Here is a 25,479-nt window from a genome sequence, read left to right as displayed (position 1 = left end):
TATAAACCTTGAATAAACTAGACTGGCATTTGGCTTAAAGGTTGCATTTAATTTGGGAGCTAAAGGTAAGGGAGTATAGAAACATGTGGTCTCAGTAAAACTCATTGAAGACAGGCAATAACTGAGTATGGATGTGTTCAAATGGGATTAGCTGATACTGATGGCCTACCTCCATAGCAACCTCTGTCATCAGTGTGTGAATGAGGAGTGAATGATGTGAAAGGGTATGAATGGATAGGTATAAAAGCACCCTTAGTTGTCAGACAACTAGAAAAGCTCTAGACAAACTCAAGTCCATTTACATTTTACCAGTATTTACCAATATCCTGTTTTCAAACATGTAATTAAGTGGCTACGGCTAATCTTCAGAATCATGATGCATCCATGCTGCCACTGTCACACATTTTCAACTTCATCTTTAAAAATGTGAAAGGTTTTGAGGAGACATATCACCTGTAAAGTGTTAAAGTATGAAAACTGTCTTATGTTGAGGTGTTGTGGTGAGGGTAGAGTTGGTACACATATAGAATGGGCATGCGCGGGGTGTGAGCACAAGGGACGCCAAGCTCCTGAAAAGAGTACCTGAAATGTGGATAAAAAGATAAAAAGCGGACTTTAAAAGCTATTAAGAGTAGAAGTTGTGCTGAAACTTAAGGCAAGGTGTTATGCCTCCGAGGAGGAAAGACAAAGACGGAAAAACAAGGTCAGAAACTACGAGTGAAATTGTGGAGGAGGAAACAGGAGCGGCTTCAAACATGACAGGTGCTGCAAATCAACAACAATCTGATTTGATTCACACGATAATGAGAGAAGAAATTGGTGTGGTGTTAAACAAACTGCAACCACAGTTGGATGGTCTCAAAAAGGATATCTCCGAGTGCAGTCGCAAAGCCAGAAATATAGAAGAAGTACTGTCTGACTTGGACGGCTGTGTGACAGCGCTGGAGGCAGCTAATGAGCTGCTTCGCAAAGTGAACAGCAAACTGAAAGAGAAGGCAGAGTGCCTGGAAAGCCACAGCCCTATCTCCCAATAGTGAAGAAACCTTTAAAAACATCCCTGGATTCAGACGGTGATCCAGATGAATCCCAAAATCTAATTTGCCGATTACTCCCTCCCTGGTGGGGTAGAGACAAAAGCATTGGCTTCGCTACATGTGGACTGTCATAGCAGAAGCACCCATGGTCTCACCGGACGACTGGAAGTCATGGCAGAGGGTGAATATTCCTCTATTCCTCCCATCACTACAATTCACTGTCTTTCTCTGTGTTACGCTCCGACACGTCTCCTCGACCGGACATGTGTCTTACAAAGTCTATACACTCCAAAACTTTGAATAAGTTACTCATGTCCGCCATCTCCTGGAGTAAAGTGGTAACAGCGCAGATCTATCTCCCAATAGTACAGAATCCTTTAAAAAAAATCCTTGATCCAGACGGTGATCCGGATCACTCCCAAAATCTAATCAGTTCTTCCTTACGCCATGACATTTCCTGAAAATTTCATCAAAATCCATCCATGATTTTTTGAGTTATCTTGCTAACAAACTAACTAACAAACAAACGAACAAACCCACCCGATCACATACCTTCTTGTCGGAGGTAAATATAACCTGTGTGTGTTTGGCCTGTCAAAGGATGCCGAGAAAGATAATCCTACAAGCGACATGAACACTGTCTTTAAGGAGCTGTTTGAAGTCAAACTCCAGACAGAGCCTGTTGTAGAAGTTGCGCGCCGAGTTGGACCCCAGGTCAAGAATAGAAACAGGCCAGTGATCGTGAGGATGCAGCGCTACATGGTGAGAGAGGAGATCCTGAAAGTAGCGAAGAAGGAGCACATGCTGAAGCATGGAGAAATGAAACTTCAAATCTTCCCTGACCTGACCTCGGAATTGGCTAAGCAGAGAGGGAAAACCTGAGGAGAGCGGGCGTGAGGCATGGAATTATTCACCCAGCTACATTAATCATAACTGTCAAGGCTGGACATTCAAAGAAGTTCACGGATCAGTGGGAAGCAGAGGGCTGTTGGGAGTCGGTGATCAAACCAGGAATGTGGTTCCCCAAACCTGACTGAACCTTGATAAAAGAAGACCACCAGCAGGTATGAAGTAAAGACAAAGGATGATAGAACTAAAACTATGTGCATGTTGTATGACTATAATAATGACTATCAGGGGAAAAAAGTTATGAATTAATAATGACAATGATGATAGTCATTGTGGAAGTTATGCTATTAGAAACCACATGATAAATAGTAAATATAACAGGAGATGGTGTTTGTACCAAGTCAGAGTGCAGTATTGCACTGTGTGTGTGTGTGCGTGTGTGTGTGTTGTAGCTTTGAATACAAATCGGATGTTGAGTAATGAAAGAATTAAATAAAAGTGATGACAAAGTTACACTACTGAAGAAGGGATTAAGGATAGCTCATTTAAACATCTGTAGTTTGAGGAATAAGATACATGACATTTCAGATATTCTTATGGAGCAAAGATTACATATACACTGTTTTTCACATTATTATGCAAATGACATTTTTCTCTTATTTTCCTAAATATTAATGCAAATAACAGAATATTTTTCAAGTCATCAGCCGTTAGAGCGTAAATGAAATTTTTTTGAACAAACTTCATAATGATAACCATTACTTTTTAAAAACCTCAAAATACACCATTCCACATTATTATGCAAAACAGAGTTTTATAAAAGATTTTAAAGGTTGTGGAAAGCGGTGTATTAGCTATCTCTGAAACACATTTGGATCCAGTTACAGATAGCGCCTTGTTGAGGTGTACAGCATCTACAGAAAAGATAGGAATGCATGGGATGGTGGAGTAGCATTTTTTATACAGAGTCATATACTAGTGAAAGTGAGGGAGGACCTAGGAAGCAAAGAGATAGAGGTAATCTGGCTACAAGTTCAACTCCCCTATCTCAAGCCAGTACTCATGGGATGCTGTTATAGACCCCCGAAGGCTACATCAATGTATTTAGATCAAGTGTGTGAAATGTTAGACAAGGTTTGTGATTCTAATAATGAAATACACTTTCTTCAAGATCTGAATATTGACTGGAATTCCAAAAAATGTGCTCTCAGAAGTAAGCTGCTCTCTTTTGCAGACACGTAATCTACAACAAGTCATTATTGGTCGCTATTCTATTTTTAACTAATAGAACTCAAAACGTCAGAGTTACTGACACCATCTCTGACTCAAAAAGCATTAGCACAGGTGTACCTCAGGGCTGTGTGAGCTCACCTGTCCTTTTTACCATCTACACCAATGATTGCACCAGCAGCTTCCATGGAAACCATGTTTTTAAGTTCTTGGATGATACTGCCATCCTCAGCCTCCTGTTCAAAGATTCAGATCTCTCACTGTACTTTAATGAGGTGCAGTCTTTTGTCCGCTGGTGTAATGCTAACTATCTCACCATAAATGTAAATAAAACAGAGGAGATGGTACTCGACCCTCGTTCAATTGGTGATCAAACCCCACTGCTAATCCATGATGAAAATATCAACCAGGTCAGCTCTTACAGGTATCTAGGCATTTACTTAGATAACCAATTTAGCTGGAAAATACAGGTTACCGGTTTGTGTTCTCATTTACAGCAAAGGCTTTATTTTTTGCGCCGACTCAGGGTGTTTGGTGTTGATCAGAGGATCATGTTTTTGTTTTATCAGGCTGTTTTAGAGAGCAATATTCCGTATGGGATGTCAGTCTGGTACGGTAATCTCTCTGTCCAGTTAAAATCTAAACTTGCTCGTCTGGTGCAGACCACCATGAAGGTTGTAGGGAGGACTGAATACTCTTCCCTGCAGTCCTTATATGAATAGTCTGTTCTCAGGCAAGCGCAGCAAGCTTTATCTGATCCTTCTCACATCCTTCACCCTGAGTATGAACTCCTTCCGTCTGGTAGGAGACACAGAGTCCCTAGATGTAAACTGAATGGTTTTAAAAACTCATTTGTGCCCACCTCAATTAGGGTTCTGAATAATGTTTCATGAGGATGTAGCCGGATTGTGCAATAATGTCATGGTGCTCTTTTTAACTATTTATATGAGAGTCTTGTGCAATATGAGTATCTGCAATATGTGTGGGTTATGCAGTTGTATCTTTGTTCTAGTCTATTGATTGTGTTACTAATTGGCAGCTTCATCTGTGCAGCTCTTGGAGTCCAAGACAAATTTCCCTAAGGGGACAATAAAGTGTACTGTATCGATTTGTATTACAAAGGCAACTAGGATATGTTGCAGAGTGGATGGTCTAAAATGATCTACTTGCAAAGACTTAATTTTTACAAATGCTGCTGAGCTGTGCTCAAAAATGATATGAGTTCCAGTGGGCTGCACCATAACCCAGTGGCAACTGGGAGGAAAACCAAAGTTCCAAAAACTGGTCAGAAAATAGTATTAAAAAGAATGTTTACAAATTTTAATGAAACTTACTATTATGAGGGTGTAAGAAATATTAACTGTCAACAGTTCTAAGCAAGGAAGAGCCACATTTGGTATTGCATGCTTTTAATGACTTGTTTGGACCAATTATAGACAAACATGCACCTGTAAAAAAAAAAAAAAAAAAAACTGTAAGGAATGTAAGGTCTCCATGGTTAGACCAAGAACTTAAAGAGCTTATGGAGCAGAGGAATTAAGCAAAGGCAGAAACAATCAAATCGGCTGATGTGTCACAATGGAATGTTTGTAGAAAATTAAGGAAAAATGTAACAAAATTGAATAAAATTTTAAAAAGATGTACTATCAAAATACAATAATGCGAGAATGGACAGTAAGAAAATTTGGAATATACTAAATGGATTAATGGGGAAAAGAAATAGACCAACTCCATCCTTTTTGGAAGCTGATGAAAATATTCTCACTAAACCAGTAGAAATAGCTAACTATTTAAGTTATTTTTTTAATGACAAAATTCTGAAACTGCGGGACGGTAGGGATACTAGAAAAGAGAAAGATTGCATCTCAAGTAAATGAATAAAAGACAAAGTAATGAATGATAAATTGTGTAGCTTTCAATTTGAGAACATTACGGCAGATACAGTGGAGAAACTTCTGCGAGCAGCAAGAGAAACCCCCTTAGGCAATGTTGTTCCTGAGCGAGTTCAGTGAAGGAACGTTCATTAACTAGTTTATATTTTGGGCGAACGTGAACTGAACGTACTGTATTTCTGCCTGATCAACGTCATTGTGAGCGCGTTCATTCTGGCGTTTGTGAACGGCGCTCTCTCACAGTTTAACTTTGTTCAAGAGAGTGCCAGATTCCATAGAGCCTTTCAGGCGAAAACCTGGCTAAAACACACAGTAAACGGGCTTTAATAAGTAGGGGGTAAACACCAAATCTGGAAACACCAGCCACCACAGAGTCGCGCCACCGCTTGCGTCATCTTCTCTCTCTCTCTGCACGTCAGTCCGGTGTTTGTATGATAAATACGATCGAGGTAATGTATATACAATGTTGATCAAACAAAAACTTTACCTGGTCGTTACGTTAGTAAATCAGCCCTCACCCTATCTATTTTTGGAAATCAGTGCCATCCTTTGATCAGTGAGGTGCGCGCCATGTGTGCTCGCTCTCCTGAGCTTGCGGCACAGAAACTAATCACGTGTGGCCTGTATATACACCTGTTATTCTGCAACCTCTCTTGTCAAAAGTCAGCTCCTACTATCCTTTAGTTTGTGAATTTATGGTAAAACTCCGTAAAGCTCCCGTGCTGGTTCTAAGTGACGTCATAGAAGTTCCTCGCGCTGATCAGCTGTTTTAAAATCAGATCGCGGGTGAAAACAAATAAAGAAAACGTATATTTCAAGGCGATATAATAAAATAAAGCCTACTGATAATGGCACAGAAATAGAAACATAAGAAAAACGGATGAGCTGCTGTGTGAGGGAAGGGGAGGGGTGCAGGGGTGTGTTTGAGGGGGGTGAGGGGGGCAAGATCACTGGTTTATGCTAGTTTAATTCTGAGGGGAAAACCCCAATAAAACAGAGCTAAAAAATGTGGGATTAATGTTATGAAAATAACTCTTAAAAAAAATCAGATAAACATTACAAATATTATCTTTATTATTGCAACAAGGAATATGATCATTAAATGCAATGATCAAAGCAATGATCTTTTTTTAGATAAAAGTTAGTTTTGCCGAAAGACACAGGTCCGTGGTAGTTTTTGGTATGATTTCCTTGGTGATGACTCACTTACAACTAAGAATGGCCTCTTTTATATTTAACTAACTCAGGCTAAATTGCAATTTGATCAGACTCTGTATGTGTATGTCTGTGTGTGCAAGTGACTGAATGGGTGGCTACAATGGGGAAATGCCAGTATTCTAAGAGTAATAGCTCTCAGCAACATATTGAAAAAAACAAAACAAAACTATGAACTAGTTCATTTTTGGAACTGTGAACTAAGTTCAAAATTTTGAATTATGAACTATGAACTGAACTAGTTAGGGCCCGAGCCCCAAGTGGTGCAAGGACCTAATTTTATCTGCTAGGATTATTCAACATATCATTTGCCTTCATTGCATGGCATTTTGAGGCCCTTAACATTTATGAATTCGCAGGAAACTTTGCATGTACATCTGTTCTTGCGAAAATTTTGATATTTTTTGGGTCTCCAACATGAAAATTCAGAATTGCAAAAAAGCGCCCCCTAACAGTTTTCAAAGTTAAAGCCCCCTCCTTTGACTTTGTCGTAGATTCATCAAATTTTGTGCACAGGTGTGGCTTGGGGAGATCTACAAAAAAGCCTCTTGGGCCGACACTCTATCTCCAACAGGAAATCTGCCATTTTGAATAAATAAGCAAAAAAGGGGCTATTTTTGGCCTCTTCCAGGGGTCATAACTGAACGAACTCGTTCAAGGGATTTCATCAGATCGACTTGTACTTTGGCACAGAGCTACATGAGACATGGCTGATGAAAAGCTATTCGAGGTTTTTTCATTAGTCGAAAGGTGTGGCCATGGTAAGCCCTCAAATTTACATAAGATTCTGGTAAACAGGAAGTAGTTTATTACTCAGCCGTGCATTGCCCGATTGGACTCATATTGCTCAGGTATATTGACGGTCATAGCCTGCACCCATTCATATGGTCAGATTTTATACAGATCAATGCACCACCTAGTGGTGACAGGAAATGTCAAGGTTTATGGTGCAAGCTACAGTTAAAAAACTATCCAAGATATCCACTTCGAATGTGTGTCAGGAAGGACTAAAGAAGTGCATTTAGCTTTGTGAAAATAAAATTGACTTTTTTTGAGAGGGCGTGGCCTCTATAGGGCAACAAAATCAAGAGTCGCCATTTTGTCTCATCAAAAATATTTAAACAGTCATAACTCTAGTATACATGATCATATTTGAGACAGATTTCATGTGCTTGATAACAGTCCAGGCCAGAACACATCCATACTTGAAATTTTGAAAAATTGTACAGCGCCACCCTCTGGCAACAGAAAGTCACTACTCCTGAATTTCACATTGCAGAACCTACATGGTTGGGCAGATCATTCTGAAAATTCACTCAGGCTGTTCCCAAGGCATTGGCCTTACACATATACAATGGTCAAAGAGTTACGTTAAAGGGTGGGGCCATGGCGATTTTTTGTTCGCCATGAAAGAGGAAGTAGATTTTTCAAATGGTTATAAGACACCTAGAGCAATGAAACTTGACAAAAAAAAATCTCATTGGCATTTTGAGATGATTGATATTCATTTTGTAGGTGGGCGTGGCCTATTGGCTCAATGGCGCCCCCTAGAACATTTCAAAAATTTGCCTCCCCCCCCAGCAGGTTTAACCCAGGCTTATGAATTTTGGTGTTCATATCAGGCCATCATCAGACCTACAAAAAAGCTAGTTGGACCCATGCCGAAATCTCAACAGGAAGTCTACTAGCTTCACTGGATGAAAGAGGAAGTAGAATTTTCAGGGGCTTGTGATATGTGTAGAGCAACAAAATTTGGCAAAAACATTCTCATTAGCATGCTGAGATAATTTATGTGATATTTTTAGATGGGTGTGGCCTATTGGCTCAAAGCGCCCCCTAGAACATTTCAAAAATTCAGCCCCCCATCAGGTTTGACCTAGGATTTTGAAACGTGTGGGTAGATGTGTCATGTCAGGATGCACAAAAAAACCTCTTGGACCCATATCATAAGACAAACAGGAAGTCAGCCATTTTGAATTTTTTGGTAAAACTAGCCATATTTTAGGAGTCGTAGTTGAATGAACTCATCCTAGGGCGTTCATCCAAACTACTTCATCTTTGGTGGAGAGCAAGAAGAGACGTCTTAGGTCAAAAGTTATTTGGGGTTTTCTCATTAGTCAAAAGGCATGGCCATGGCAGCCCCTTAAATTGAAATGCCTCATCATGTGATAAAAGTGGCTAGTGCTCACTAAAAAATTTCCATTTATTACAAGACTGGTCAAATCCTGCTGAAATTAGCCCAGGGACATCCCTCAAGGTTGTTATTATTGAAATTTGAAGATCAAGAGTCCTTACCTAAAATGGTGTGGCGGTGACAATTTTTCATTCGCCATGTAACAGGAAGTAGAATTGTCTAGTGCTTACAAAACTTGTAAAGCCATGAAACTTGACAGGAAAAAACTCAGTAGCAACACAAGATGATTGATAATATAATTGTTGGTGGGCGTGGCTTTTTGGCTCAGTGGCACCCCCTACAATTTTTTGAAAATTCAGCCCCTGCGGCAGGTTTAACCTAGGATTTTGAAAATTCTTGAGCTTAAACATCATTTAAAGTTCTACAAAAAAGGCTCTTGGACCCATGCCACAAAACAAACAGGAAGTCCGCCATTTTGATTTTTGTGGTCAAAAAGCAGCACTTTGTAGACTTCACAATTTTCAAAATTCCTCATGAGGAATTCATCCAAACACCATCATGTTAGGGATATTGTAAGAAGACATGTCAAAGTTGAAAATTTCATTAGAAATTTTTCATTACTCAAAGGGGAGTGGCCATGGAGAATCTTCCCCATGAAAAGGAAGTAGAATTATCCTAGGCTTACAAAACTTATGAAGCCATGAGACTTGGCAGAAAAATACCAAATAAGGAAATGAGAAGATTTTAGAAGAATTTAGAAAGAGCAACAGTCTGGATATAAAAGAATTAGGTTTATTATAAAGTGTCTGTAATCAAGATCTTTTAGACTGTGATCAATAGTTCCATGTATGCATAGACAATTCTGAATCCTGCGTTTCAATCGTGTCATCATGTCAATCCAAACCCTCTTTTTACAGCTACAGGACTGTATAATATAAAGGTCAAAACCTTCACTGACACACCAGATGGCAGCAAAGACCATGTTTTTGTAGCTGTGAGGCTCTGAAGGGTCAAAGTGATGGGAAGACATTGGGGTTTCAGCTACAGGTGGATTTTCTTTGACTGGGACAACCTTTACTTAAAAAAAACTTTATACTTAGGATGAAATTTATTGTTCGGATTATCAGATGGGATTTTTGCTTGGTCTGGTTGTCTGCTGTATACTCCTTGAGTTTTGATCATAGAGTGACAAGAAGGATACTGTTGGAATCTGAGGAGTCTCAGCTTATGTTGCAGGCATGAAATATAGAATACTGAGGGTGCTTGATTTGCAGTAAAGTACTGTTTGTATCTGTCTGTTTATCCATAAATACATGGTAAAAAAATCTGAGAGGAGATATCAAAGCACTGAAGATAATAATGAAACAAACTTGTACACATCTGTATCTTTGTATTTTCTCCTCTGTCTTCCACACTGATGATTGCAACAATCTGAGAACAGTTAATGCTTTCAGCCACTCAGTCATTTTTCTCCTGTGGAGTGAGCGTGAACAAGAGGAAAAGAGAGCGAGGCTGCAAGCATGCAAAAGAGAAAGAGAGAGAGTAACTGAGCCAAGCAGAGCAGAAAGAGGAGCTGTGAGCTGACAATCCAGTGATTTGTTAATTTTTTGGAGCTGCTTTCCAAACTTTCAGGGCTCATGCCTCATGCTCGTTTGGTTTTACTGCCAAAGTGATGGCAAGCTCTGGAAATTAATGAGGGGGATCACCTTCTGTTTCTGTTAAACTATGAGTGTTGTAAACCCTCATACCCCATGGGGCAGCACGCTCTGTTGCTGGCACTCAACGGTTGCCATACACCCGTGATCACAGCACATCCCGACGTGCAACAGGTTGCAAGGGCCTGTCATCGCTGCTTGCAGCTTTAATTCATTTTAAAATCTGTGAACTGAACTTTGAACTAGTTCATGTAGAAAATTAACTTTCCCAACACTGCCCTCAGGTATTGATAACCTGGATGTAAAGTTACTTAAACCTGTAGCAGATCTGATTGCCTGCCTATTGGTTTTATTATTAATTTAAGTTTTAAAAGATGTATTTGTCCCTCAGAGTGGAAAATTGCCAAGATTATCCCATTACCCAAAGCTAGTAAAGAAATATTCTCTGGAAAAAAACAGTAGACAATTAGCTTACTGCCCGCATTGAGTAAAATCGTGGAGAGAATCGTATATGAACAAATCCAAGGGTACTTTTGTAATAACAACTTAAACACTGTATTTCAACATGCATATAAAAAATAATTGCAGAAAATAATTGGCACTATATTATTAGGTTTTAGTTCAGCCTTTGACATACTGGATTATTCCCTCTTATTGAATAAGGTAAGTTGTTATGGATTTAAAGATTCTGCAAATAAATGGATTAAGAGTTATCTAACAAACAGGAATTTTTTTTTAGTTTACTTTAATGATAGTTAATCTGAAATGAGAGCGGTGGGTTGTGGGGTGCTGCAGGGAAGCTGTCTGGGGCCACTTTTGTTTTCTATTTTCACAAACAACTTGCCTTTGGTGTTGAATTCTGCCACAATAGTTATGTACACTGACGACTCCACGGTATATGCTTCAGCAAGCACAGTAGAAGAGCTGGATGAGGTGTTAAATAAAGAACTAAAGCTCATTAAGGAGTGGGTTACAGGAAATAGATTAGCTCTTAATATTGAAAAAACGAAATCAATGGTTTTAGGCTCAAAATACAGGCTGAAATCTGCACCAACCTTGAACCTAAGTATAGGAGAAAAACATATAGAACAAAAGACAGAGGCAGAGTTATTAGGATTAATTACTGATGACAGAATGTGGTGGAATAGTTACATTGATCAGAGGGTGATAAAGATGGGCAGAGGCATGGCAGTAGTAAGACATAAGAAATTTATGCCAATGTTCCTGATCAAACAACTAATTCAGGCACAAGTTCTATAACATTTAGATTACGGTGCAGTCATCTAGTCAAATACAACACAAAGTAATTTGCACAAGCTACAAGTAGCCCAAAATAAAGCAGCTCGTATAGCTCTGAATTGTCCATATAGAAAGAGTGGCACATCAGTGCATAATCATAATCAACATTACTCACTTGTATCTTTCATAAAAAATATTGTTATAAATAAAATCCCAGAAGTTCTCTATAATAGATTAACATTATTTTCTGATGAACATTAGTACTGTACTCGGCAGGCATCAGAGGGTAGATTTCGGCTGCCTCTGTGCAAATGTGATAAAAGGAACAGTTCACTACAGAGCAATGGTAGCATGGAATTTATTACCAAGCTTTAAAATTTCAAATAGTAACAGAAGTTGCTTTAACAAAAAATGTAAAATGTATTTGTTTACATATGGGATACCTTGAAGACAATATTGTTAAGTGCCTCTCACTGGGGATTTGAGTTATCTCCTTACCAAAAGGTAAGGAGGGTTCTGTCTTTAGTCTCCCCACTTTTCTTTCTGTATTTTTATTTATTTATTGGTTTATTTATCTGCAATCAAGAAGTAAATAATAGAGCTGCTGTATGAAAGGATTGTTAGTATGAATGTTATGGAAGTGTATTGTCTGTAAGTATATATTTAAGATGAAAATATTGCTTGAAAATGTAATACGACAGCCCCAGGAAGAATAGCTACTGCATATTTGCTCTATCTAATGGTGGATCCAAATAAACAAACAAACCCTGAAATAATTTAGATTACCATCTATCAACATTTTCTGAATTTATAGATGGCTGTACTTTTTTATTTATTGATTGATTGATTGGTTTGAGCATTTAAGTAAGCATTTATTGTTGACCCACTATCTGCTCAGGACTAATAAGATACTCATACATATATACACATGCCATGTATTTATTTATCTTGGTCCCAAGCTCTGATGGCAATTTTAATAATCCCTGTTCAGACCAAATATTTGCAACACAACACCACAATTTTAAAATGTTGATGGAAACAGATGCAGCTGTCTGAACTGATCAGTTTCAGCTCACACCAAGCCCAAATCATTCTGTTCCTCAATTTGTTTTGATTTGAGCACAAAGTGCTCTGCACATGCAGTAGTCACAGATGTAAACAAAACAAGAGGCAAGTAAAAGAAGAGGGTTAGGGTTAGTGCTGTGACATGGACATATGAGAAAGAAGAAATGCTTTCCACACTCTGACATCAATATCCCTGCTTTTATGATGCATTGTCAGGGGGTTCTAGGCTTACAGCTGACTGAAAAAGAGAAATTTTGGGAACAAAAAACTGACACACTCCAGAAACCAGGTGTGTAACTGCTGTGAGCATTAGCATCAAGCTAACCTGTAAGTTATCATGATATTTTGATAGACAAACACAGTGCAGTAAATACTGTTTATTTGTTTCTGATCATCTTTGCGGGTGTAGTCTTGCCCAGCCACCCATCCTTCCAGTGATATCACACCAGCTGCAATGACTGTTTGTGTCTCATCATGTCTGTCAGTCAAATTAGACACTTCCACACCCCTTCCATTCTCCATAATAAACTTTTGTCTGTATCATACCAGGTGCCTATGTCCTGCATATTTGCTTGTTGTTCATGACAGAGCCTACAATATCAATGAAGAAGCGTATGCATTATACAATAAATCAAACTTTTTGTAGGGATCATGATATTGGATTTTTGCCAATATTTGATATGCCAATATTTACAAAGAGATTTTAATCAGTACCAAAATTGGTACAGCTGATATTTACAGCTTACAAAGGAAGAATTTTGCAGCCAAAAATTTGGTTGTGAACAGCAGAAATGTGTATATTTGTCAATGCTTATAATGAACTTTTAAAGCTTATATCTGCCTATGTGAATATGCTGATATTATAATACATCCCTGCTTTTTGGGAACTTACTATAGATGCTGAGTTATTACTCTACCTTTCAAAATAATCAGAGTTCCATTTCTTTCTGTGTCATTTTACCTGCTGTAATCTGTGACTGGCCATATGTAATATGTGGAGGAGAGGGAGCAGTGAAATGAAGGGAAATGGGAAATGGTTAATGGTATTCTGTATGTAACTTTACATAAGGAGCTTCTACAAAACATTCAGGGTTTTAGGCAGTGCTTTTCTTGAGCACACCAGGGGATTATCTGTATAGTGTGCCTTGAGCCAGACCTGTCTATAAGCAGCTGCAGATAGCATGCTCAAGCTTGATGCCATCTGAGGAGCGTGACTGGTCAGGCTTCACATGCGGAGGGTTATGCATGATGAGAAGAAATGACATTCAGCACGCATTAGGGCTGAAGTGTAAGAGAGAAATAGACATTGTGATAGTTTTTCTCTCTGGGATATTGTGATTTTTTGTTCAAAAGAAAGGAAGTTGAATCAGATAAATTAAGTGCCTCTTATGTATATTTATTCAATTTAAATCAACAATTACACATTTTTTTTCTTACTTGGTCTTTATGTCATTTGCGGATTTTAGGTATCACACTGTGCTGCCCTCTGACTGTGGCTCTGGCACACGTACGCATACACACAGAGGAGAGAAAAGAAGAGACAGAGCAGGTAGACTGAGTGACTTGTTTCTTCGTGAACTTTAAATATAAACTGGCCACTGTGTTCCTTAAATGTCATCGACCATTTCTAATGACATGCAAAGTTGCGTTTAGCAGACCAGGCCCATGAGAGGAAAGGATGATTAAACAAATGCTTACAGGGTTGAGTTGCTGTGGCTGTCACTCTGCAGCTACACAATGAAGCTGTAAAACAAACAATTGGCATGAATGGTTTATTAGTGAGCACTGGAACGAAGTGTCATTTATAGCAGGAATACACTTACCAAGGATGAGCCTTGCATAACTGAGTGTCTGCCTGAAGCGTCATACTGGTGGAGTGATGGCAGCAGTGTCACCTGTAGCCTGACATCCATGCAGAAGAAGACACACAGACTCTTATGCACAGTGATCAGTTTTCTGGCTTCTGATGATGATTTCAGGACAACTTAAATGAAGAGATGTCTTGCTAAGAGTAAAGACTGAAATCTCCTGTTACATGCCAGCTTGGAGGTGCCCCTGGACTATAAAAGGAATGGGAGCTGACACTCTGATTAGTTGAACCCACCCATGGACAAACCTCGACTCCAAATAGGTTAAGAAATTGTGTAAAATATAAATTTAAAAACAGAGTAAAAGGATTTACAAAAATCAAGATATTTGATGTAAAAAGTTGTGAAAAATAATAATAATACAAACACATTTGGAAATTTCTGGATGTAACACATTCCAAAAAATTGGGACAGAAGCATGTTTTTTTTGTTGTTGTTGTTGTTTTTTTCACTTTTTTTTTGTCACACCACTTCACAAGCATCTGGTGACTGACGGTATTGTTGGCATAGTACTGGCAGTGGAATTCTTTACAATCTGTACATTGTGTACATCTTGTTGCTCAACAGTGTGGCTTCCAGTGTAGTATTTTGCACTTGATAATGTGCCACACATTTTCAGTGGGAGACATAATTCCTTACTTTAAAGCCACGTTGTTGTAATTTGTGAATGTCCATTAGGGTTGTATTGCTAAAATAACATTGATGTTTCTGAAAAAGAGATCTGGACGGAAACATATATTGCTCAAAAACCTGTGTGTACCTCTCCACATCAATGGTGCCTTTACAGAGGTGCAAAATACCCATGCTATGGGCCTAGACGAATCCCCAGTACCTAAAACTTAGAGCCAAATTAAATGAAATTAAATTATTAATCATTTTCAAGCCATTCCAGCTTGGTGTCAATTTTGGCAACCGTTTTTATTTTTTAGTCTTTAGAAAAAATTACATTTAGTTTTAGTAACATTTTTGTCCTGATCACCCTTCATAGTTTTAGTCTAGTTTTAGTCAGTGAAAACTGAAAAACTTCCCAGTCCAGGATGAGGGTCATTGATTTTTCATTGATATTGATACTCTTATTAATATTCCTTAATGATCACACTCTTCATCAATAATATTGTCAGGATTATTTGTGTATTTAGGATGGAAAAATGAGAAATGCCTTTGACTGAACTCATACTTTACATCTATGTTATACTAAATATTCCTCCTTCAAAACGACTGGATCTATTCTGATTTCTCACTAAAAACTAAAATTCCAGTTTTCTCCATGGGACATCTGAACACATCATAGAAATGTCTAAACTTTGCCAGCTCCTCCTGCTCTCTCTCCTCTGGTTATTTTAACAGACAGCAGGCTAGACATGTGAACACGTATGCAGGTGTACGCACGGTCCCTGCATGAACACTGATCGGTTATTAGGGGTGTTCTTACACAAAAACAACAGATATTACAGAAAAAAATAGTCTTAAGAAAAAGGTTCGAGTCATCCTCTGCATCCTCGAGTCCTGACGCAGTTGAAGTTTGAGTCCGAGTCATCAGCGCTCGAGTCCAATGATATGGCCTAAATATCATACTATGACATTTTCTTGCACTTTATGGTAACAGCATCATATCACGGTATTACAAAACTAAAAAGCCATAACACATTTAAAAGCATATTTACGTGTGAGAAGACCCCTTCTCCCCCTAACACGAGCCTGAGATGGCATACTGAGCTCATGTCTGACCATAAGATCACACACTCATTCTTCATTGGCTTGTTCCATTTCCCTACTTTTTCCCCTCTCTTATTTGTCTTGCTTGTCTTCTTGCCTGCTTTTACACTTTTGGAGTAGGAGTGTTTCAACTATGAGTTAGCTTCATTATTGGTGTCTCTGTAGATTAATCTTATCCCCCACTCAGTATGTCTGAGAAGAAAAAAATAATTGTATGCCGTGTGTGATTGTCTATGTAAAAAATTATAATTAAAATTATATACTATTTATGTTTGTGGTAGAGGAGAAATGTTTTGCTGAAATTTAGATAAATTCTGTGTTGTTTATAGCATTTATGGTTGATAATTGTGTCATATAAAGGCAAACATGACACTACTGTGGCATCAGTGGAATGGATGTCTGTTGTTCCTATCTTCACACACAGCAAGCTCCACCTCTCTGAGGAGCTTTTCTTGCAAATCAAGCACAGCCAGTTCACAGAAGATTCCAATGACAAACAAGACAATAAGTGTGGGCACCAACTTCACTGTGTTACGTGAGAGTTGAAGGCTCAGGCCCTGTGAGAAATTCAGGCAGTCTGTGTCAGTGTTTTCCATGTGGCCTTAAGTGCATGCCTGGACAGCTGTCTGTTGGCACTCATGGACTGTGTGAGTTAGTATATTTCATATCCTTATCCATGTCTCTCTGTGTTTCCTTACAGTCTACTGCAGTCTCCGATGGAGGTGAGTAGGAATGCTTTTCAACATCTTAACACACAACAGAATATTTATCTTGTAAATATTTCAAATGTTCTTGCTCTTTTGACATAGCCTTAACTATTGAATCAACCTTTCTCATGCTTCAGTTGTTATGATCTACTTAAAGAAGTTTTTAATGGGATGAGATCATGTGATCCATGTGTTGGGTCACTTTTTCTCTGTAGTGTTTTGTTGTGTAGCGTTATGGTCTTACTCACTGTGAACACTAACCTGACACGCCAGATGGATTTGTTTCACACATCCATCTGGGAAAGCTTCAATAGGAAACGTTTGAGAAAAGGCAGAGGCTTTGAAAAATCCTCGGAGTATTAGTGGGTGAATGTTCTGTCCGTCAAATCTCTACGGGCCAATCAGAGCAACAAAGCATGTGACATAGCCGCTAGCAAGCTGCGTGTGTGCAGCTACTGAGGAATAATGCGAACATGGTGACTATAGACATATAAGTACTCGACTTTTGTCACTGCTGTTCTTTGTTCTTCTTTTAACAAAAAAATGTAGTTAAGTTCTGATAAAACTGGCGCTTTAGCAGCATCCACCCTAATCTCTTCCTCCATAACTGCACCAGCTCTTGCTGCTGCTTGTTTACGTCACCACTCTGCTGCGCCTGAAAGTACTGCCCCTCGTAACTGGTTGGTCCTGTCACTTTCTAATCGGGCCCAAACGGTTCAGATGGGAGCTTTGCAAGATGGATTCGCTAGTGAAAAACGAGGAAACGGGCATAACCATCTGCTTTGCAAGGTTATGTGAACACCTCATTAGCTTCTGACATCTTTCACTAAATTCACCTAAACACATGTCAGTCTAGTTTGACCTGCTTAGCTCCTGCCCCACCTTTACCTGTTCTACTGAAGATGTCAGAATGTATTAAATAGTCCCTAATTTGTGAACATGAGCTTAAAACACAATGACTTGCCATAAAGAGGGTACTTACAGCACAACATTTAGAGCATGTTGCCATTTAAAATGGACCAGTATAAACTGGTATACATTTACTTTACTTGTTTATTAAAGTGTGTTTGAACATAAATAAATAAGATTAATCTAAAGTGAAAAATTAAGATTTAGATATGTACAAACTCTTGTTAGATATTTTAACCAGTATATACAAGCCCATGTGCAATGATAGTATGGTTGCAAGGTGTGCAAAGGGTGCAAAAATGCTGAATAGATAACGGTCAAGATTATGAAAACATGCAATAATATGGCATAGTTACATGAGGTAGATTAAATGACTTAACATGATTTACTTTGATTAGTGCAATATGCATATGAGATGAGACATTTTACAACAGACAGTTTTTTTTACATTATTTAAGTGAAATAGTAGAGAGATGGTGCAGGATATTTATCATCAAATTTTAACATTAAACAGAGCTAAGTTGCTTGTGAAATACAAGTTCTATTTTCTGACATTCTGTGTGACTGTTGAGTGGTCATCAGAGTGACAGCCTGGGGGAAGAAATTGTTTCTGTGTCAGGTTGCCTAAAGGTCACATATTTTGCCCCTTTGAGACAAGTTTATATTGGTCCCAGAGGTCCCCAAAACATGCCTGTGAAGTTTGTTGGTTAAAAAAACACTCCAGTGTTGGGTTTTCACATGTCTAAAAACCCCTCTGTTTCAGCCCTGCTCAGAACGAGCTGTCTATGCTCTGACTCAAAGATAAACTGAATGATAAACATTTTAGAGATACAAAAACCACCCCATAGCATAGACCTAAAGGCTGTCAGACCTAATTACATTAATTCTAATTCATGATTATGTTGCTGCAATCATGTGTACCATTGTTGTCACAGTAATTGTTATAGCCTGTGCAAAGTGTTCACATTAAAAATAAACTTCCTTTTTGTGCAGCAGCATCTTCACATGGCACCTCATACTGACCGGTTCTGTGGAAGTTCTGTGGATTTCTATCAGTTGACCACTGATAGAAATCCACAGAACTTCTTATTTAAACTTATTTCACATGAAAGATACTTTAAAAGAAATAACTGCAGCATAGCCCCATTAGCCTGAAATAAATCACTTGTTTCTTTTTTAAAATCAACCTTAACATAAACTTTATTGTTATAAACAATCATGATTAATACTAAATTTCCTTTAAAATTAAAGCAATATAAAATGAATATATTACCCAGCCCTAACTCAAAATCTACATCTTGGTAAGAGTCATGTTTTTCTCTTCAAAGGTTATCCTTTCTTCCTTGTTGCAGCTCAGTCTGTTTCTCCTTTTTTCCGGGTTTTGAGAAGCAGCTTTGGCTGGGATGCCAATCAGTTGCATAAAGCTGCTCTTGTGTGCTTTGTTTAACTTTCTCATCAAAATATGTACCGGGATCTAATAAGGTAGCAATGCAGTAAAGTGGGTTGTCTTCTTTTTGTTTGAATCTTTTGTGAACAACTCCAATAAATTTGTCTTCAGTAATGGTTTGGTATAATTTTTACTCTGTTTTTAGAGTTGACCTCCATGAGTAAAATGAAATTCCTCTCTCTAACTGAGAGGATCACATCAGCAGCTGATGAATCCAAACACTGCCTACTCTTGTCAGTTGTTCGAATAGAGGAAAAGATGTGATAAAATGTTCAAAACAACTGCTGTGCAGTTTAAGTTACAGGGAGATCAAAGTCTGCAGCATATGTGACGAGTTTGTTTTTGTTCTAAGAGATTTTGCATCATGTTTTAAATGTGCTTTTCCACTGGGTCAAGACGTCCTGCTGCAGTCTTAATGGCCTGATTCCCAAATGAATCTGAACAGCCTGCTGGTGCGGGTAGACAACCCAAGAATGTTTAAAGTGTCCCACTATTTTTTGGCTAATTTCGACAACATCTGAAACACTTCATGCTGCAAGCTTGACTGATCCTAGAGGGTGTGCGAAGGAAAACTTGCAGACCACTGTCAGTCATTGCTTTTGTCATATTTTAGCATTTTCTCTGACAGCAGCATGCACTTTAGGTTTGTGTGTTTTCCAGACACCATCTGCTACTGTCATCATCGAATATAGCATTTTTTGCTGATTGGCTGATGAGGTTTCACAAGACCACCTTTTGTCACTGCTGATGTTCCACCGATGCATTGGTACATCACTATACAGTCATGGACGAAAGTATTGGCACCCTTGGAATTTTTCCAGAAAATACACCATTTCTCACAAAAATTGTTGCAATTTCAAATGTTTTTGGTATGCACGTTTATTTGGGGGGGTGGCATTTGAGCTGTGTGGTGTTTGTTATTGTCCATCTCAGTGGGCGAAACTGAAACAACGCAGTTTCGCTTTCCCCTCCCCTCAGTCTCCCCGCAGCATCTCTGAAAACAGGGCATTTTAAAACACAGTATTAACGCTTTTAAATGTCACATTTGTGTTACTTTTTTCATCGAATGAGTAGTTTAAAGGTGCAGTGTGTAAAACTGATTATCAACATCTAGAGGTGGGTTCTAGATTGCATTTCTCTGCTGGAAACTGTGGCAACCAGTTGAATTTAATGTGTATCTGTAATGTAAATACAATACAAAACAATACAATACAATAACTTTATTTATCCTTTTTTCCTCTATGTTACCATGGAAACATGTAAAAATCCAAGATGGCGGCATCAATGGAGGGGACCCTCCCTATGTATGAATTAAAGGTTTATTCTGAGTTGTTTCTTTTCAAAATAGCTATTTTTGTATTTAGATGACGAAACACTTATTTAGATAGACCGTCTTAGAAATGTTTTGCTTTATTTTACCAAGTTTGTTCAGCTAAATGCTACTAGGCTAAATATTACACTCTGCACCTTTAAATGTCGGGCTTGCATAAAATGAGAAAAAACGAAAAATTATGATTTTGAAGAAAACCACTTTGTATCCATTTTTCTCAACCATCGGAATGCCGACTTGCAGGAACTTTATCTGGCTTCAGTCACAAATGGTAAATGATAACTGTTTGTGAGGCCCTTGTTTTGAATGGGTATCCAATAGAAGGGTGCGAATAGAAAGCTGTTGCATTTTTGAGTTTATTAGATGGGTAACATGGAGCCCAACTCCACTTTATGATGCATCTTAACTTTGCTGAAAATATTTTTTTGGCTGAAATTGACCAAATGGAGTGCTGGACAAGAAGACAAGAGGTCAGAAATGTAAGTGCCAGTTTGTTGACAACCTTTCATTGAACTCTGGTTTTGCTCTTCATGGCAATTTGTGATACTCACAACTTCACTGTTTTTCAACCCACTTAAAGAGGTAGATTGCAACTAAGTTCATTTTCTAATAACTGTATGTAAGTACAATTTCCAGATATTTGAAATTTGCTTGAGAATTTAATTTTGTGCTCAAGTGCATCCAGTTAAGGTATGCATGTGATGCAACAGGCAGTCCAAGTCTCTGCAGTTCTCTCTGCAGGTCATTATAAACACAGTGCAATGATATCATGAATGGCTTTCTCTCGTTGAAAATAAAAAAATAGGTAGGTAGGCAGTTTTTTGTAAACATATTTAACAGGGTTTTTTTTGTTTTGTTTTTTTACAGATTACCTTCTTACTTTAGTAAGAAGGAGGAAACAACACACTGAAATATGGAGATACAGCATATCCATACCTTCATAATAACACTACTATTCAACATTAATTCAGTTTAACATCCATCACTGATGGACTAGGCTGATGTGTTCCTTAAGGCTCTGCTTTTTGTTCTTAAAATTAAGTCCATACAATGTCAAAAAACTTGATTCATGACCACATATTATTGTCAGCAGTTCATTGTGTCTTTAGGAAACAGTACATATCTTTGTCAAGTCCAAATATCCCTAATTTAAAAAAATATAGTCTTTTTTTCTCCCATTTTCAACCGTTCCCCTTTGTTCAGACAGCCTTTTTGCCACTCAGCCCAGAGAAGCAGTCGTCTGACGCCCTGAAAGGGACATCAGTGCACGAGTGAATCCGGGACTGTTTCAGTCCATTTCTGTGCCCTTTTGAAACATCAAAGTGTGACCAGCTGCCATGGCCACAGCCTTTAGGTTTTGCACAAGTCAAATCTATTTTTTTCCCCGAGGTAAAACTTTGATTTGGTCTGATGAACATCCTTTGAGGACTTAATCCAAGAAGGGCCTCTGGAAATTACTACTCTGCCCCCTTTTTCCCCCCAAAAATTTTAAAGGACCAACCTCCTGTTTGATTGGCAGTATAGGTCTACAAGGCTTTTTGTTGGTCCTTGCGTGATAGAAATTCCTATCACATATTAAGTTCTATGTTAATCATGCTGCAGGAGCAGAGTCAAAATATAATGGGTGGGGGCAAAAAATCCCCATGGCTATAATGATTATTTAAGATTGGTTGATAGACTTTTATTTTTCATACAGGAGTGAAGTGAATGCCAAAGGCTCTGCCTCGTCAAATTTGACTGTGATTCAGTCAACAAGTGGATCCGTAAGTGATTATTCAGCAGCAGTTACTTTCACTTGCCAAAAAAAAGGCATTGTACATTTTAAGGGAAACTGTCAAATGCAGATGCATTTGGATCAGTACTCTTATCAAGTACATGTAATCTTGCTCTAATATGATGAAGTATCACTGCGTTATAAATATTCAAGGTTCAGAGGTGAAACAAAATGGGTTTTTTTTTGTTTGTTTTTATGTTCTGCCACAGTACTGACTAAAGACTTTTATGCTTTTATGACAAAACTGGCATTATTATAATGGATCAACATGAAACAGTGGTTTGTGCTGGAAACCAAGATATTCCCAGTCATCACGAGGAGGCGCTATGATCCGTGCAAAATATTACCATATAAATGTGGAGCAGAGATATGTACAACATCCTATTTGTTGAAGCATATGCAAACTTGAGTGTCTATATGGCCGTTTGCTTTGATTTCCGTATACAAGCTGCACAACTTTTAATCATTCAGGTTAGGGCTGTGCAATTAATCAAAATTTTCTGCAATTTTCAATCACAGAAGGTGCAATATTTTTTTCGTAAATACAAGTTCAAAGTTTTTTTGCAGCTGAGATGTTGTGCCCTGCATATCATGCAATCATGGAGTGGTTTACAAAAACTTTCACGTTCCTTATTTTTGTGTATATTTCTCTGAATCAAATTGAAAATGACATAAAAATGATTATTCCCTCTCCTACAATTCATATTGAATTTGCAATACAAGTCAAATAATCACTGTAAAATATTTTTCAAAATTGTTCAGGCCGAGTTTAATCCACCTAATATTGTGTTGGTTACAATATAGAATGATTTGTCACTTGTGTTTGTTGAAAAATACGTAAGATGAGGAACTTAAAAAATAATCTCATGTCAATACCGAATTGCAATGTTGGAAGAAAACAACTCACAAGAAGATTAGTTTCCCAAACTAAATTATTTAGCCCTAATTAAGGTCTCTTTTAGCAGTAAACCAAAATTTAGATGGGTCAGATTAACCCCCTAAGAGGAGATGACCCTTGAAAATGACACACAAAAAACATACTTTGTTTCAAAATGGTGAACTGCTGGGATTTAACCATAACAATAATAGCCTATTTTGTGTGCCTTGGGAGGCTCGATGTGTACCAAATTTCTATGAGTGTAAATCCACAGTTTCATTACGATATAATATCAATACCGATACTTTGGACAATGATATGATTTTGATTCGATTCAATACAGGGGCCTATGTTGTGTCAGGTGATTTATGCACAAATTTACACATTTAAAGAAAAAAAGCATTTCTGCAATTGAATTACTTGCATATCTCTGTATTTAATAAGAAAAAATGTCTTTTGATAAAAAGAACAAAAACCTACATTTTTGCTACAGTAACTTTTTTTTAAATGTTGTAAATGTTGTCTGATTTCTTAAAATGGATGGCCTCTGATTGCCTATAAATTAGGAGCATAATATGGGCATTTATGTGTAAAAACTAGCACTGTCAAGACACTAAAATTTTTAATTGTGATTAATCTCATAACTTTCATAGTTAACATGCTATTAATCAAAAAATAATTGTGACATTTTTATCTTTTCTAGATATACAGGAATATTTCTTAAGCTTTAAATACCCTTAACAACACGAGTGGTTGCTTTTATAATGCAAATGTTTGTTCATGGCAACAACCCGAAACAATGACAGATAATGTCTATGTCTTGAAGTTAACTTCTGGCGCATTGGTAGTCGAGTGGTTAAGGCGCATGCCATGTACGCAGGCGACCTGGGTTTGAATCCGGCCCGTGGCACTATTTCCTGCATGTCTCTCCCCGCTCTCTTCCCTATTTCCAACTTTATCCACTGTCCTATCTAATAAAGGCAAAAAGGCCAAAAATAAATCTTTAAAAAAAAAAAAAAACAAGAAGAAGAAGTTAAGTCCTCTGTTGTTCTTAGCAGCTAAGCACATAACAATGGATCTCATGCATCACACACGCACATAACGTATATGGTCAGTCAAGTTTTAAATTACTTAAAGATCATTCCTGGATCCATCACACTTAAAGCAGCGAATTTCAACCTCACATGGAGGGAAAATTAATTTTAACAAACACTTCATTTGTTTTGTTGGCTACAAGCAATTTCACCTTTCTTAGATCTCTTTTCAAGTTTGATCAACAGTCAGAAGAGAGCAATTTATCTCTGCCATGAACAGATATGTCACTGTCTGCCCTCCACACTTATAAATAGTCTCTATTTAGAGTAATAATAACACCTGAGTTATCAGATCCACTTTCTTCTCAGTCCGGAGCAGTTTTAGGATGGCTCATTGATTAATATTCTAATACCAGCTACAGCTTGGTTGTCTGCAACATCACTGTTAAACTCAGCAGTGATTTCCTTCCACACAAGGTGTCTCTGATTCCCTTTAATTCCACTTTTCAGGCTAAAGAATAAACACATTTTTAATTTTCTTTTACTTCTCTGATTTCAAGACTGAAACCATGACAAAGGGCGCATGTTAAAATTCCCATATTCTGTACCTTCAGTGTTGTAAACCCTGAAGGCAAGGCCGGGGCATGTTATTAAAATGAGGATTGTTTTCAGCCACCTTATTTGTCTGCACCTGCCCCTGCACACTTTTTTTGGCCTGATCTGCATTTCATAAACCACACATGAACCTTGTCATAAGACGAGTTCTACAATTGATTTCTACTAATGATTTACATCATTGGCCTTGTGAACCCTCATCAGCACATCTGCAAAAAATCTGACACGCGCTGAGAACAGCTGCTGATATTTGTCAAGAGTGGAAAATAGACAAATCTCCCATTGTCTACTTTAACTGCACAGTAGTTAGTTGAAGGAGAAGCCAGCCTATCCGATTCATCATCTGCACTTGGGAATGAGGCAGCTGACGAATCCCCTCAGCAGTGTTGGCTAGTTACTCAAAAAAAGTAATCCATTACATATTACTAGTTACTTTTTAAAAAATTTTACTAGTTACATTACTTGGTTACTCACAGCAAAAAGTACCTAGTTGCACTACTAGTTACATTATATTCTGATTACTCTGTGTCACTTGAGACTTTCTGTTACTTAATTGCCAATAAAACTGCCGATAAAAACCGTACACATTCCCACATTAATGTAATGAAATGTAATTGCACTATTTAATGCAGTAAAGGATACGTGACTGATACCAACACAGAAAGTGATATCACAAGACAGGACCTAGGCACAGGGACAGTGGCCTGCAGCTCTGGAGCCACATGTGGCGCTTTTGAAAAAAGAATGAAAGAATGAAAAAAACATGCATCTAACCAAGAAGTAGACTCAGAGGTAGGGCTTGGCACTATATCTGCATTTTACCAAGAATTAGGCTATAAGGTAGGGCTGGGTAATATATTAATTGATTATATCACTTTATTTTTAAACA

The 25,479-nt window shown here is 38.0% G+C and overlaps 1 protein-coding gene across 5 annotated transcripts in view; it reads left to right on the top strand.

Moving 5' to 3' along the window:
- The window catches only part of rgs12b (regulator of G protein signaling 12b), a 131,828-nt gene that overhangs the window by 56,417 nt on the left and 49,932 nt on the right, over positions 1 to 25,479 (top strand). For all 5 annotated transcript variants that reach the window (XM_041784925.1, XM_041784928.1, XM_041784927.1 and 2 more), the window contains exon 6: positions 16,598 to 16,619. In XM_041784925.1, coding sequence (XP_041640859.1) covers positions 16,598 to 16,619 — 22 coding nt within the window. The remainder of the gene's footprint in view (positions 1 to 16,597; positions 16,620 to 25,479) is intronic.

The sequence above is a fragment of the Cheilinus undulatus genome, linkage group 4, assembly GCF_018320785.1.
Source record: "Cheilinus undulatus linkage group 4, ASM1832078v1, whole genome shotgun sequence".
In the NCBI taxonomy this organism is placed as follows: domain Eukaryota; kingdom Metazoa; phylum Chordata; class Actinopteri; order Labriformes; family Labridae; genus Cheilinus; species Cheilinus undulatus.
Note: the sequence above shows the minus strand (reverse complement) of the source record. Positions and strands in the feature narration are given on the sequence as shown.